Source organism: Anomaloglossus baeobatrachus, chromosome 1, assembly GCF_048569485.1.
Source record: "Anomaloglossus baeobatrachus isolate aAnoBae1 chromosome 1, aAnoBae1.hap1, whole genome shotgun sequence".
Lineage (NCBI taxonomy): Eukaryota > Metazoa > Chordata > Amphibia > Anura > Aromobatidae > Anomaloglossus > Anomaloglossus baeobatrachus.
Window position 1 is genome coordinate 606,169,877 of NC_134353.1, and position 13,234 is coordinate 606,183,110.

General features: G+C 47.8%; 1 protein-coding gene across 1 annotated transcript in view; it reads right to left on the bottom strand.

Moving 5' to 3' along the window:
• Positions 1-655: 655 nt before the first annotated feature.
• The window catches only part of GKAP1 (G kinase anchoring protein 1), a 142,857-nt gene continuing 130,278 nt past the window's right edge, over positions 656-13,234 (bottom strand). The window contains exons 11-13 of the mRNA XM_075340390.1: positions 3,454-3,524; positions 2,096-2,173; positions 656-823 (exon numbers count right to left, since the gene is read on the bottom strand). Coding sequence (XP_075196505.1) covers positions 776-823; positions 2,096-2,173; positions 3,454-3,524 — 197 coding nt within the window. The 3' untranslated portion in view covers positions 656-775. The remainder of the gene's footprint in view (positions 824-2,095; positions 2,174-3,453; positions 3,525-13,234) is intronic.

A 13,234-nucleotide genomic window follows, 5' to 3' on the forward strand; every position in this document is an offset into this window, starting at 1 on the left:
TTAGTTCTACTCCATTCTATTCAGTTCATTTGACCCTCTTTCGGGACATCAGGGGGAGCTCGAAATTTCTGGGACTTCTAGTGTTAAGACAACCCTTCACCCTGACACTGGAAATGAACCTACAGGATGCCTTTCATTTGCAGACACTGGCCCTCCTGCATCCAAGATGTCCACCAAAGTTGTAGGGCTAACCTATGCCTCCCCTGCCTTTCTTGTGCTGTGAAGGTGTGGTTCAGGTTTACCAATGCATTCCCTATGCCACTGTGGCAGGAAGACCGAAATGCAAGTGCCAACAGAAAGACAGCAAAGGCAAACAAAGGCACGTGACCGGTGCTAGAGTGGACGGTCACTTCAAAATGCTGAACTTGTAAAAATACTAGTAACTTATACAGTTCAAAGAGGACAAATATTAAATTGCCATTAAAATAAATTGAAGCGCAATCATCCTTAAATGTCCAGATCTTACAGCTAAAAAGAGAAACTGCTATGACACTTTCTAGCAGACATATCTACAAAGATATAGGACTGCTGCTTTTTTGGACTACTAAACAAGTCCGAGCTGTTTTGCAACACTACTTTTCACATTTGTTTAGACTGCTAATGCATTCCTGTTATTAAATGTTGTAAACCTTCTGATTCGTAAAGACCAAGGGTGCAAATGGAAGAATAGGTTTTATTCAGTCAAAAACTAACAACGTATGGCATTAAACAGCAGTAATTAAACTCAGCAGAAAAAGTTAGTGCTTTTTAGAAAATTCTCCATGTACTCCATCGATCATCGGCCATGGTCAGATTCAGAGTTCCTCTTCCCTTTCTTACCACCCTGTAGAAGGAAATTAAAAGAGAAGAGTAAATCAATCATTTTTCTAGCACATGATTTATAGGTAAAAAGGAGGCATAATAGACAATATTGCCTGGCCGCATTCGCTATACACTACTCACAAAAAGTTAGGGATATTTGGCTTTCGGTTGAAATTTATGTAAAATGTGAAAAGTTCACACTACAGTGATATTTTAATTCCTCATTTCAAGCAATTTATTGAAACAAAAGCCAACGATGGTGGTTGTGGCCTTGAACATTATACTGTTCACAAGTCTATTGTCTGCGGAGGCATGGCATCTCACACTTTTTGAAGAGCAGCCCTCAGGGCATGGAGTTTATGGGAGTCGCCGTGTATAGGCTTGTAACTCTCTACCCCATAAAGTTTTCTATGTAATTCAGATCTAAAGAAAGTGCAGGCCACTCCATTTCAAGTACCCAAGTTTCCAGCAGCCATTCTATAATGATATGACCTCAATAAGCTGGAGCATTGTCCATGAAGATGAAATTAGGCCTGTGTTGTTCATGCAGAGGCACAATGACTGGATTAATTATGTTATTAAAGCAGTAGGGGCTTCTCACCACCATTCAGAAAGTGTAGGGCAGTTCTGTATTAACTAGAGACACCTGCCCACACTGTACCACCTCCACCAAAGGCTCGTCTAGTAACAACAGTGACTGATGCATAGTGCCCTCCTTGACATCTCCAACAGTGCTGGCTTCCATAAATTCTGCTCACTTGAATTGACTTATCAGTGAACAGGACTGAGGGCCATTGGTCCCTTGTCCAGCAAGCTGATGACTCCTGTGCCTGTTGGTATGGTCAGGTCCCATTCCAGATTATAAGGCACACAGACCACGCTGATATAAACAGTTTTGAATGGTCTAACATGATACTTGGGTGCCTCTCGCGTCCCTTAAGTGTGCCTGGAGTTGTGTGGCATTCATAATCTGGTTCCGAAGGGCATTGTTCATAATGAAGCTGTCAACAGTGTGGGATACGGCCAAAGGACGTTCACTTTCATGCCTTTCTAAAACTCTTCCAGAGCTTAAACTTCTCAGATGATAAATGAAGACCCATTAGCTTTCTATCACTAAGCTCGGAAGTGCTGCCTCAATTTTTTTTTTTGCAGCTACATAAGCATTAATTGCATGAGCCCTTAGACTTGTGGAATGGCATAAAGAAATACTATCAGGTACCTCTAACTCAGGATTAAAGGGTCTATAATAGTGACTGATGAAGACTGGCTGCTGCTCACTGTTGTGTATACCTACCTGGTATTTCATTAGCTCTGCTTGTAAAGCTTTCACTTTAGATCGCTCTTGTTCTAAAGCGGCGTGCAAACCGGTGACCTGGTGGACATGTAGAGAAACATTTAAGTTTAGCATTGATGATATTAATTTTATTAGGAAGCAAAAACAGTTGAAAATTCAGTAGTATACAGACTCTGATATATTCAATTCTTTGTACATTAGCCAGACATGATCATGAAGCAAGGTTTGACCCTCGTGTGCCCCAAGGCAATGCTAGGACCTCCATCCATCACATGCAATGATATACAGTATGTAGCTTAATGAAAATTATTCATTTGCACAGTAATGAAGAACAGAATGGGACACTGCTTCAAGAAGAGGATCTGCATGGTCACATTAATAAAAGTGGACAATGATGGGCACATTAGTAAGAAGGGATAAGGATGGGGCACATTACCACAGAATGGGGACAAGAATGGGCACAACATGCCTACAGGATGGACACAAGGATGGGGCACATTACTACAAGGGGACAAAGATGGGTCACATTACTACAGGATGGGGACAAAGATGAGCCAACTACTACAAGGGGACAACGATGGGGGACATTACTACAAGCAAGGGGACAAGGATGAACCCACTACTACAACGGGAGCAAGATAGGGCACATTACTACAGGATGAGCGCATTACTACAAAGAGACAAGGATGGTGTGGCACATTGCAGGTTGAAGACCAGTATGGGCACATTACTACAGAATGGGGACCAGTACAGTACTACAAGAAGGGGGAACAGGATGGGGGACATTAATAGATGAGAACATTAATATATTACATATATATATTACACACACACACACACACACACACACACACACACACACACACACACACACACACACTGCAGGGTCCGCTCTGGAGCGGTGCTGAGGGCAGGTGAAAGTATATGTCACATTTGTAAGAAAAAAACAGACTTGGAGTCTCATTTTTTTTTTAACCAGTGTCTCATCAGCTTCGGCAGTTTTTCCTCAGATGTAACAAAACAAAAAAAAAAAAAAAGAAAATACTGACGTATGAACAGCCTCAAAGACTATAATGGGTATGACAGCTATCCATAAGAAACACCACAAATAGAAATCGGTGCAAGAAAAACTGGTGTCTGAATGAAGCATAAGCTTAAGTTCACACAAGCGGTTTAAAAACCACTTGTCCAATTTTCATCCAGAAAAATGAATGATTTTTCAACTGTATTGTCATCCGTATGCATTCTTATGGCATTTGTTTTTATATTGGCAGTTAATAAAATTTACAAGACTAAATACAGTTTTCTGTTAAATGAAATGTATCCATAAAAATCAGTCGCTATACAAGTCTTCTTACCTGTAATGTTAATTCATTCTTTATAGATATCAGTTCTTCCACCTGCAGAAGAATTTCAGCCTTGTCTTTCACTAGATTGAAATAAATAAATAAATAAATAAATAAATAAATCAGGAATAAAAGGAAGAAAGAACTAAGTTATGATTAAAACCGGAGCCTTTGAGTGCTTCTGGTGTCTGACAAACATAAAATGACATCCAGACAACTGAACATGTTCAACGGAAACCTGTGCAGAAGTCCCAATGTAAGAACTAGGCATGGGCGAGCATGCTCGTCGGTACTCGGTGCACGCCCAAGGATCTCAGTATTTGAGATACTCGGCGAGCCCAGAGTACTGCCCACACAGTAATGCCACAGCCATGTTGGTTGTGGCATTACAGTGATTGGCTGGCCGCACAGCGTCATCAGGTCTATATAAGACCTGCCGGAGCTGTGCTCGTCACTCTGATCCACAGTCAGCTAGTGTAGGGAGAGGTGCTGCTGAGCTAGGGACAGATTTAGTGTGCCTTAGGTAGTGTTGGCACAGGAGCCAATGGATAGCGGTGCTGGGAATCAGGTGATCGGAGATCACCGTTGCTATAGTAACCCGCTCGTTAGGTTACTATGGCATTGGTGACGTCACCGCTTACCAACCCAGTCTCTGCTCCCTCATTGAGTGATTAGACAGCATGGGGAGCAGAAGCGTTCTTCTTCCCCCCGTGTTTTCTGATATAGTAGAGCTGCATCAGGTGAAAAAGACAGAAGAAAGAAGACCAGGATCGTGGAGGGCTGTGAGGGGGACTAGTAAAGATGGAGTCCCTAAGTGTGTCTGTGTATTTCTTTCTAATAAAGTATTTTGTCTCTGTGCGGTGTGTTTTTTTTTAACCCTATATTGGAGATTCTTAATGGCCGAATCAAACTTAGCCTGACAAAGAATCTCGGGCTTAATACCAGCTGGAACAAAGCTGTTATCAACCCCTTATTACCCAGGGCCGTTGGAAGAGTTGGATACAGCGTCAGAAGATGGCGCTTCTATAAAAGCACCATTTTTTTGGGGCGGCTGTGGACTGCAATTTTCAGGTGGGGGGGGGTCAGAAAGCTTGGGCCAAATTTCCAGTTCCCCAGGTGCCTAGTTGTACCTGGCTGGACACAAAAATTGGGCGACTTTTTTTTTTTTTTTTTAAATCAATTCATGACATTTGTGACATAATTAAAAAAGGGCTTCCCTATATTTTTGGTTCCCAGCCGGGTACAAATAGGCAGCTGGGGGCATCCTGTACCTGCCTGCTGTACCTGGCTAGCATAAAAAAATATGGCGAAGCCCACGTCATTTCGTTTTTTGGCAAAAAACTAAAAAAAAAAAAAAAAAAAAAAAAAAAAAAAAAAAAAAAAAAAGGGGCTTCCCTGGATTTTCCATTGACTTAGAAGATAACACCAAGCAGAGGGGGTTAGCAGCCAGTAGCTTCTTGGGTTACTCTTAGCTAGCAATAGAAAATGCAGTGGTAGCCCATGCATTTTTTTTACCACTAACCCTAGGGTTAGGGTTATGTGTTTTGTTTTTTTTTTACATTTTTTTAATGAATACATAAAAATAAAATAGACAAACTTCAACATATTTTGGTATGCCAGCCAGGTACAGCAGGCAAACCCCCAGCTGCCAATTTTTACCCAGTTGAGAACCATGAATTTCAAAAAAACGGCGTGGCAGCTGGGGACTGGAATCCGCAGTACAGGGTGGCCCAAGCTTTTTGGGACGCCCCCCTGCTGCGAATTGCAATCCACAGTGGCCCCCAGAAAATAGCGCGTTCATAGAAGCAACATCTTCTGACACTGTATCCAACTCTTCCAGTGGCCTTGGTGGCAGGTGGCTCGCTGGGTAATAATGGGGTTAGGGCCAGCTGTGTATTATCAGCTGGCTCTAAGCCCGAAATTCATGGTGTCACGCCAATATTAGACATGGCCACCATGATTTTCTAGTAAAGATAAAAAAAAAAAAGCAAAAAACACAGAAAAATATTTTTATTAGAAATAAAACACAATTAGTGACTCCATCTTTATTGAACTAAAGAATTTACCCCCTCTGCCGTAATCCTAGGTCAAGGGTCCCGCCATGTTCAATCTGGATCCAATAAAATCTGATCGGTTTGCCGGATGATGTGTCAGGTTCAAGGACCTGAACCAGATGACACATCAGGTGATTGTTTGTTTAAACGGCTTTTAAACAATCAGCTGATGCAGAAAAAAAAAAAAGAAAAAAAAACTATAATCTCCTCTCTGCAGACTCCCGGGACACGTCCGATCGGCTCCAGGACCCGCCGGTAAGCAGCTGATGCCATCACCCGACAGCATTATTTGATCGTTTAAACCGACAGGGCGGTAAAAAGCCATCCGGCTTTTATGAACGGCTGGCCGGCTTTTCACCGCTGGCCTTAAACAATCAGATAATGCTGTCAGCTGATCGTTTAAGCCAGCTGGGTGGTAAAAAGCCGGCTTTCGACCGGACCTACACGATCAGATGATGCTGTCAGGTGACAGCATCAGCTGATTACCGGGAGGTCCTGGAGCCGATCATACGTGTCCCGGGAGTCTGCAGAGAGGTGAGTATGCTATTTTTTTTTTCTACTGTTCACTTTTGATTTCGCTTAGCAGTGAAAGTTCAGGAAGAGAGAAGCTACCGCACACACTACTAAGCGAAAGTGCATGTCACACGTCACTTGGGAGGAGGAACACAGGATTCTTCCTCCCCCTAATACTCAGACATTTTTCACAGCAGTGACATGGGAGTCAGAAATGCTTACAGGGGTCTTTCCCATGCTGTTCCCATGTCATTTGAGCACTGTTCTTATACATTTGTGGCATTTTTAGGCTTTCTGAAGACCGCCGGAAAAATGCTCGAGTCTCCCATAAGCTAATATTTGGCTCGGTCGAGCACCCGAACATTTCAATATGCTGGATCCGAGCATCGAACACTTTACTACTCTATCATCTCTAGTAAGAACCCTTTTCTACAAAAATCCACATTGGCCAGGTATATGTTGTATTATGGAAATATGCATAAAACACGGCATTTACGACATTGCAAAAATATTAAGCAACAAATACTGCCGTTGTGGGTCTGTCACTAAACACTAGAAATTACATGTTCTCTTTTTGTTGTAGTTGTAAAAATTAGGGTGATAATACACATTTTATTCCTATTAAATATCTTTCATTTCTTTGTTTCGACACTTATTGACTTCAGCCCTCACTATGGTTAACAGCGATTGTCATTAAACATGGCGTCTTAGCAGTTTTCCTGCATTCCCACATTAATATCAAGCCAATTTTCAAGATTTCTGTGCTAGCAGTCAGTGCACAGAAACATTTGGTTTACAAAGAACCACTAAAAATCCTCTGCATTACTAAAGACACTGCTCAGATATAATAAACAATACCAGCTTTGAACAATCAATTATTATCCATTAATACATAAGAGTTGTGCAACTTTTGGGAGAATTTTTTTCTACTTAAATACATGTAATTTAGGCTTCAAAATTAATTTTTTAAATTAGGTTTCATTAAAGAAGGGAATTTTGTTTACTTACCGCAAATTCCTTTTCTTCTAGCTCCTATTGGGAGACCCAGACAATTGGGTGTATAGCTTCTGCCTCCGGAGGCCACACAAAGTATTACACTTTAAAAGTGTAACCCCTCCCCTCTGCCTATACACCCTCCCGTGCATCACGGGCTCCTCAGTTTTGGTGCAAAAGCAAGAAGGAGGAAACTTATAAATTGGTCTAAGGTAAATTCAATCCGAAGGATGTTCGAAGAACTGAAAACCATGAACCAAATGAACAATTCAACATGAACAACATGTGTACACAAAAGAACAACCAGCCCGAAGGGAACAGGGGCGGGTGCTGGGTCTCCCAATAGGAGCTAGAAGAAAAGGAATTTACGGTAAGTAAACAAAATTCCCTTCTTCTTTGTCGCTCCATTGGGAGACCCAGACAATTGGGACGTCCAAAAGCAGTCCCTGGGTGGGTAAAAGAATACCTCGATAACAAGGGCCGAAACGACCCCCTCTTACAGGTGGGCAACCGCCGCCTGAAGGACTCGCCTACCTAGACTGGCGTCTGCCGAAGCATAGGTATGCACCTGATAGTGTTTCGTGAAAGTGTGCAGACTAGACCAGGTAGCTGCCTGACACACCTGCTGAGCCGTAGCCCGGTGCCGCAATGCCCAGGACGCACCCACGGCTCTGGTAGAATGGGCTTTCAGCCCCGAAGGAAGCGGAAGCCCAGAAGAACGGTAGGCTTCAAGAATCGGTTCCTTGATCCACCGAGCCAAGGTTGACTTGGAAGCCTGCGAACCCTTACGCTGGCCAGCGACAAGGACAAAGAGCGCATCTGAACGGCGCAGGGGCGCCGTGCGAGACACGTAGAACCGGAGTGCTCTCACTAGATCTAATGAGTGCAAATCCTTATCACATTGGTGAATTGGAGTAGGGCAAAATGAAGGTAAGGAGATATCCTGATTGAGATGAAAAGGAGATACCACCTTAGGGAGAAATTCCGGGACAGGACGCAGAACCACCTTATCCTGGTGAAAAACCAGGAAGGGGGCTTTGCATGACAGCGCTGCAAGCTCCGACACTCTTCGGAGTGATGTAACTGCCACTAGAAATGCCACCTTCTGCGAAAGACGTGATAAAGAGACATCCCGCAGCGGCTCGAAAGGTGGTTTCTGAAGAGCCGTTAGCACCCTGTTAAGGTCCCAGGGTTCCAGCGGACGCTTGTAAGGTGGGACTAAGTGGCAAACTCCCTGCAGGAACGTGCGGACCTGCGGAAGCCTGGCCAGGCGCTTTTGAAAAAATACGGAGAGCGCCGATACTTGTCCTTTGAGAGAGCCGAGTGACAAACCCTTGTCCATTCCGGATTGAAGGAATGAAAGAAAAGTGGGTAAGGCAAAAGGCCAGGGAGTAAAACCACTATCAGAGCACCAGGATAAGAAGATCCGCCAAGACCTGTAATAGATCTTGGCGGACGTTGTTTTCCTGGCCTGTCTCATAGTGGCAATGACATCCTGAGATAACCCTGAAGACGCTAGGAGCCAGGACTCAATGGCCACACAGTCAGGTTGAGGGCCGCAGAATTCAGATGGAAAAACGGCCCTTGTGACAGCAAGTCTGGGCGGTCTGGAAGCGCCCAAGGTTGACCCCCCGTGAGATGCCACAGATCCGGGTACCACGACCGCCTCGGCCAATCTGGAGTGACGAGAATGGCGCGACGACAGTCGGACCTGATCTTGCGTAACACTCTGGGCAGCATCGCCAGAGGAGGAAATACATAAGGCAGTCGAAACTGCGACCAATCCTGAACTAATGCGTCCGCCGCCAGAGCTCTGTGATCTTGAGACCGGGCCATGAATGCCGGGACTTTGTTGTTGTGCTGTGACGCCATGAGATCGACGTCCGGCGTTCCCTAGCGGCGACAGATCTCTCGAAACACGTCTGGGTGAAGAGACCATTCCCCCGCGTCCATGCCCTGACGACTGAGAAAAACTGCTTCCCAGTTTTCTACGCCCGGGAAATGAACTGCGGAGATCGTGGAGGCTGTGGCTTCCACCCACTGCAGAATCCGCCTGACTTCCTGGAAGGCATGACGACTGCGCGTGCCGCCCTGGTGGTTGATGTATGCGACGGCAGTGGCGTTGTCCGACTGTATACGGATCTGTCTGCCCTCCAGCCACCGATGGAAAGCCAATAGGGCTAGATACACTGCCCTTATCTCCAGAACATTGATCTGAAGGGAAGACTCTACCGGAGTCCAGGTTCCCTGAGCTCTGTGGTGGAGGAAAACTGCTCCCCACCCTGACAGGCTCGCGTCCGTGGTGACCACAGCCCAGGTTGGGGGTAGGAAGGATCTTCCTTGCGATAGAGAATTGGGAAGGAGCCACCACTGAAGAGACGTCTTGGTTGCAAGGGAAAGAGAGACGTTCCTGTCGAGGGAAGTCGACCTCCTGTCCCATTTGCGAAGAATGTCCCATTGGAGTGGCCGCAGATGGAATTGCGCGAAGGGCACTGCCTCCATCGCTGCCACCATCTTCCCCAGGAAGTGCATGAGGCGCCTCAAGGGGTGTGACTGACCCCGAAGAAGAGATTGCACCCCTGCCTGCAGAGAAAGCTGTTTGTCCTGCGGTAGCTTGACTACCGCTGACTGTGTATGAAACTCCATCCCGAGGTAAGTCAGTGATTGGGTCGGTGTCAACTTGGATTTTGGGAAGTTAATGATCCACCCGAACTGCTGGAGAGTCGCCATAGCGACGGTAAGGCTGTGTTGACACGCCACCCGAGAGGGTGCCCTGACTAGGAGATCGTCTAAGTAGGGAATCACCGAGTGACCCTGAGAGTGTAGGACCGCCACAACGGATGCCATGACTTTGGTGAAAACCCGTGGGGCTGTCGCCAGGCCGAAAGGCAATGCCACGAACTGAAGGTGTTCGTCCCCGATGGCGAAACGCAAGAAGCGTTGATGTTCGGGTGCGATCGGCACATGGAGATAAGCATCCTTGATGTCGATCGATGCTAGGAAGTCTCCTTGTGACATCGATGCGATGACCGAGCGGAGAGATTCCATCCGAAACCGTCTGGTGCTCACATGTCTGTTGAGTAGTTTGAGGTCCAGAACGGGACGGAATGATCCGTCCTTCTTTGGCACCACGAACAAGTTGGAGTAAAAGCCGCGACCATGTTCCTGAGGGGGAACGGGGATCACAACTCCTTCTGTCTTCAGAGCGTCCACTGCCTGAAAAAGTGCGTCGGCCCGAGCGGGGGGGCGGAGAGGTTCTGAAGAAACGATTCGGAGGACGAGAACTGAACTCTATCCTGTAACCGTGAGACAGAATGTCTCTCACCCATCGGTCTTGAACATGTGGCCACCAGGCGTCGCAAAAGCGGGAGAGCCTGCCACAGACCGAGGATGCGGTTCGGGGATGCCGAGAGTCATGAGGAGGCCGCCTTGGAGGCAGTGCCTCCGGCGGGTTTTTGGGGGCGTGACTTAGACAGCCACGCATAGGAGTTCCTCTGGCCTTTCTCCGGCCTGTTGGACGAAGAGGATTGGGACTTGGCGGAGGGACGAAAGGACCGAAACCTCGATTGTATTTTCCGTTGCTGAGGTCTCTTAGGTTTGGACTGGGGTAAGGAGGAGTCCTTTCCCTTGGATTCCTTAATAATCTCATCCAATCGTTCGCCAAACAATCGTTCGCCAGAAAACGGCAAACCAGTTAAGAACCTCTTGGAAGCAGAGTCTGCCTTCCATTCGCGCAGCCACATGGCCCTGCGGACTGCCACAGAATTAGCGGATGCAACCGCTGTACGGCTAGCAGAGTCTAGGACTGCGTTCATGGCGTAGGAAGAAAAAGCTGACGCCTGAGAAGTCAAAGACGCAACCTGCGGAGCAGAATTACGTGTGACCGCATTAATCTCAGCCAGACAAGCTGAGATAGCTTGGAGTGCCCATACGGCTGCAAAAGCCGGGGCAAAAGACGCGCCCGTGGCTTCATAGATGGATTTCACCAGGAGCTCTGTCTGTCAGTGGCATCCTTTAGCGATGAGCCATCTGCAACCGATACCACAGATCTAGCCGCCAATCTAGAGACTGGAGGATCCACCTTGGGACATTGAGCCCAACCCTTAACTACGTCACAGGGGAAGGGGTAACGTGTGTCAGTAAGGCGCTTAGTAAAGCGCTTGTCCGGAACCGCTCTGGGCTGGACAGCATCTCTGAAGTTAGAGTGATCGAAAAACGCACTCCGTGTACGTTTGGGGAACCGAAACTGGTGTTTCTCCTGCTGAGAAGCCGACTCCTCTATAGGTGGAGACGGGGGGAGATAGATCTAACACCTGGTTGATGGACGAGATAAGATCATTTACTAAGGCGTCCCCTTTGGGTGTATCAAGATTGAGGGCAACGTCAGGGTCAGAGCCCTGAGCTGCGACGTCTGCCTCGTCCCCCAGAGAGTCCTCAAGCTGGGAACCCGAGCAGCGTGAAGAAGTCGGGGAAGATTCCCAGCGAGCCCGCTTAGCCGGTCTGGGACTGTGGTCCGTGCAGGAGTCCTCCACGTGGGACCTGTGGCCCACCCTGGGAGCACGCTGCGGCGCGGACTGAGAGGGGCCTGGAGGCGACGATCCAACAGGGCCCGGGGCCTGTGTAAGGACCGGTCTGGACTGCAAAGCTTCTAGCAGCTTGGCAGACCATTTGTCCATAGACTGAGCCATGGATTGTGAAAGTGACTCAGAGAGTTTCTCAGCAAAAACGACAAACTCTGTCCCTGCCGCCTGGACAGGGGGAGCAGGGGGGTCTACCTGAGCCGAGGGGCCCAGTAGTGACCGAGGCTCGGCTGAGCAAGCGAAACAGGGGTCGAGCATTGCTCACAGTGAGGGTAGGTGGAACCCGCAGGTAACATAGCCGCACAAAAGGTACAGGTCGCAAAAAAACCCTGTGCCTTAGCACCCTTGCTCCTTGTGGACGACATGCTGTTGTCTCCTAGGAGAGTGATCACTGAGGGTATATGGGAAAGGGTATACAGCCCGACCTAACAGTATATATATAGAATACGTATCTATTCCGGCACCCTAGGGGGACCAGCACCGGGTGACCGGTGTGGCTTACCGACCGCTTAAAAGCGGAGTGTGTGTCCTCCAGATTCCTTGCCTTAGGTCTCCCAGAGCTGCAGAGCTCTTCCCTGATAATCCTCCACCGGCAGAATGCCAAAAAAAATGACTGCCGGAGCTCTCAGGGGAGGAGTGGAGCCGTGGGCGGCGTCTAGGAAAGTGCGGGAATCTGGGGTCCCCACAGTGATCAGTGAGGGGGGAGGAAACATACAGGATGCTCCGGCCCTCACATCCGACGTCAGGTCGGCAGTCCCGCCCTTACCCCTGACAGGCAGGCCCGGGGGCGGGAGTTTTGCTACTAGGCCGCGATGAAGCCGGGGACTAAATTTAAGACCGCAGCCGACAAGCAGGCGCGGAGGTCCGCCGGTCCTCACAAATCAGCAGCTGCTGCAGCGTCCGGGAAGAAGGCGCTCCATGCACAGTCCCCATGGGGACACAGAGTACCTTAGAGATGCAGGGCCCGGTCCCTGAGGATGAATAGACTCCTGTCCGGCAGATTCCCACAGGGGCTGCGGAGGGAGCACGGTCCCAGTAAATGGATGACCGGTCAGGATCCCACTTCTCCCAGAGCCGCTAAGGGATGGTGAAGGAAAACTGCATGAGGCTCCGGCCTTTGTACCCACAATGGGTACCTCAACCTTAACAGCACCGCCGACGTAGTGGGGTGAGAAGGGAACATGCCGGGGGCCCCGTGGGGGCCCTCTTTTCTTCCAACCGATATAACTAATATGAGAATGCATGAGTGGATGTGTGCCTCCTTCCACACAAAGCATAAAACTGAGGAGCCCGTGATGCACGGGAGGGTGTATAGGCAGAGGGGAGGGGGTTACACTTTTAAAGTGTAATACTTTGTGTGGCCTCCGGAGGCAGAAGCTATACATCCAATTGTCTGGGTCTCCCAATGGAGCGAGAAAGAAAACAAAAGTTTACATTTTACCATCTATAGACTGTGTTATTGTCTATTGCTAGCTGCAAAAGTAGTTAAATCAGTTGTCCACTACTTGATACATTGATGACCTAGCCTAAGGATAGGCCATTAATGTTAATTCAGTTGGGATTCGACACCCCCGACCTATCTCTGTGCCGGCGGTGGCAGCCAGAAAAAAAAAAAAGCTGCAAAGTCTTCTGATAGTGGTCGCCATCGATACT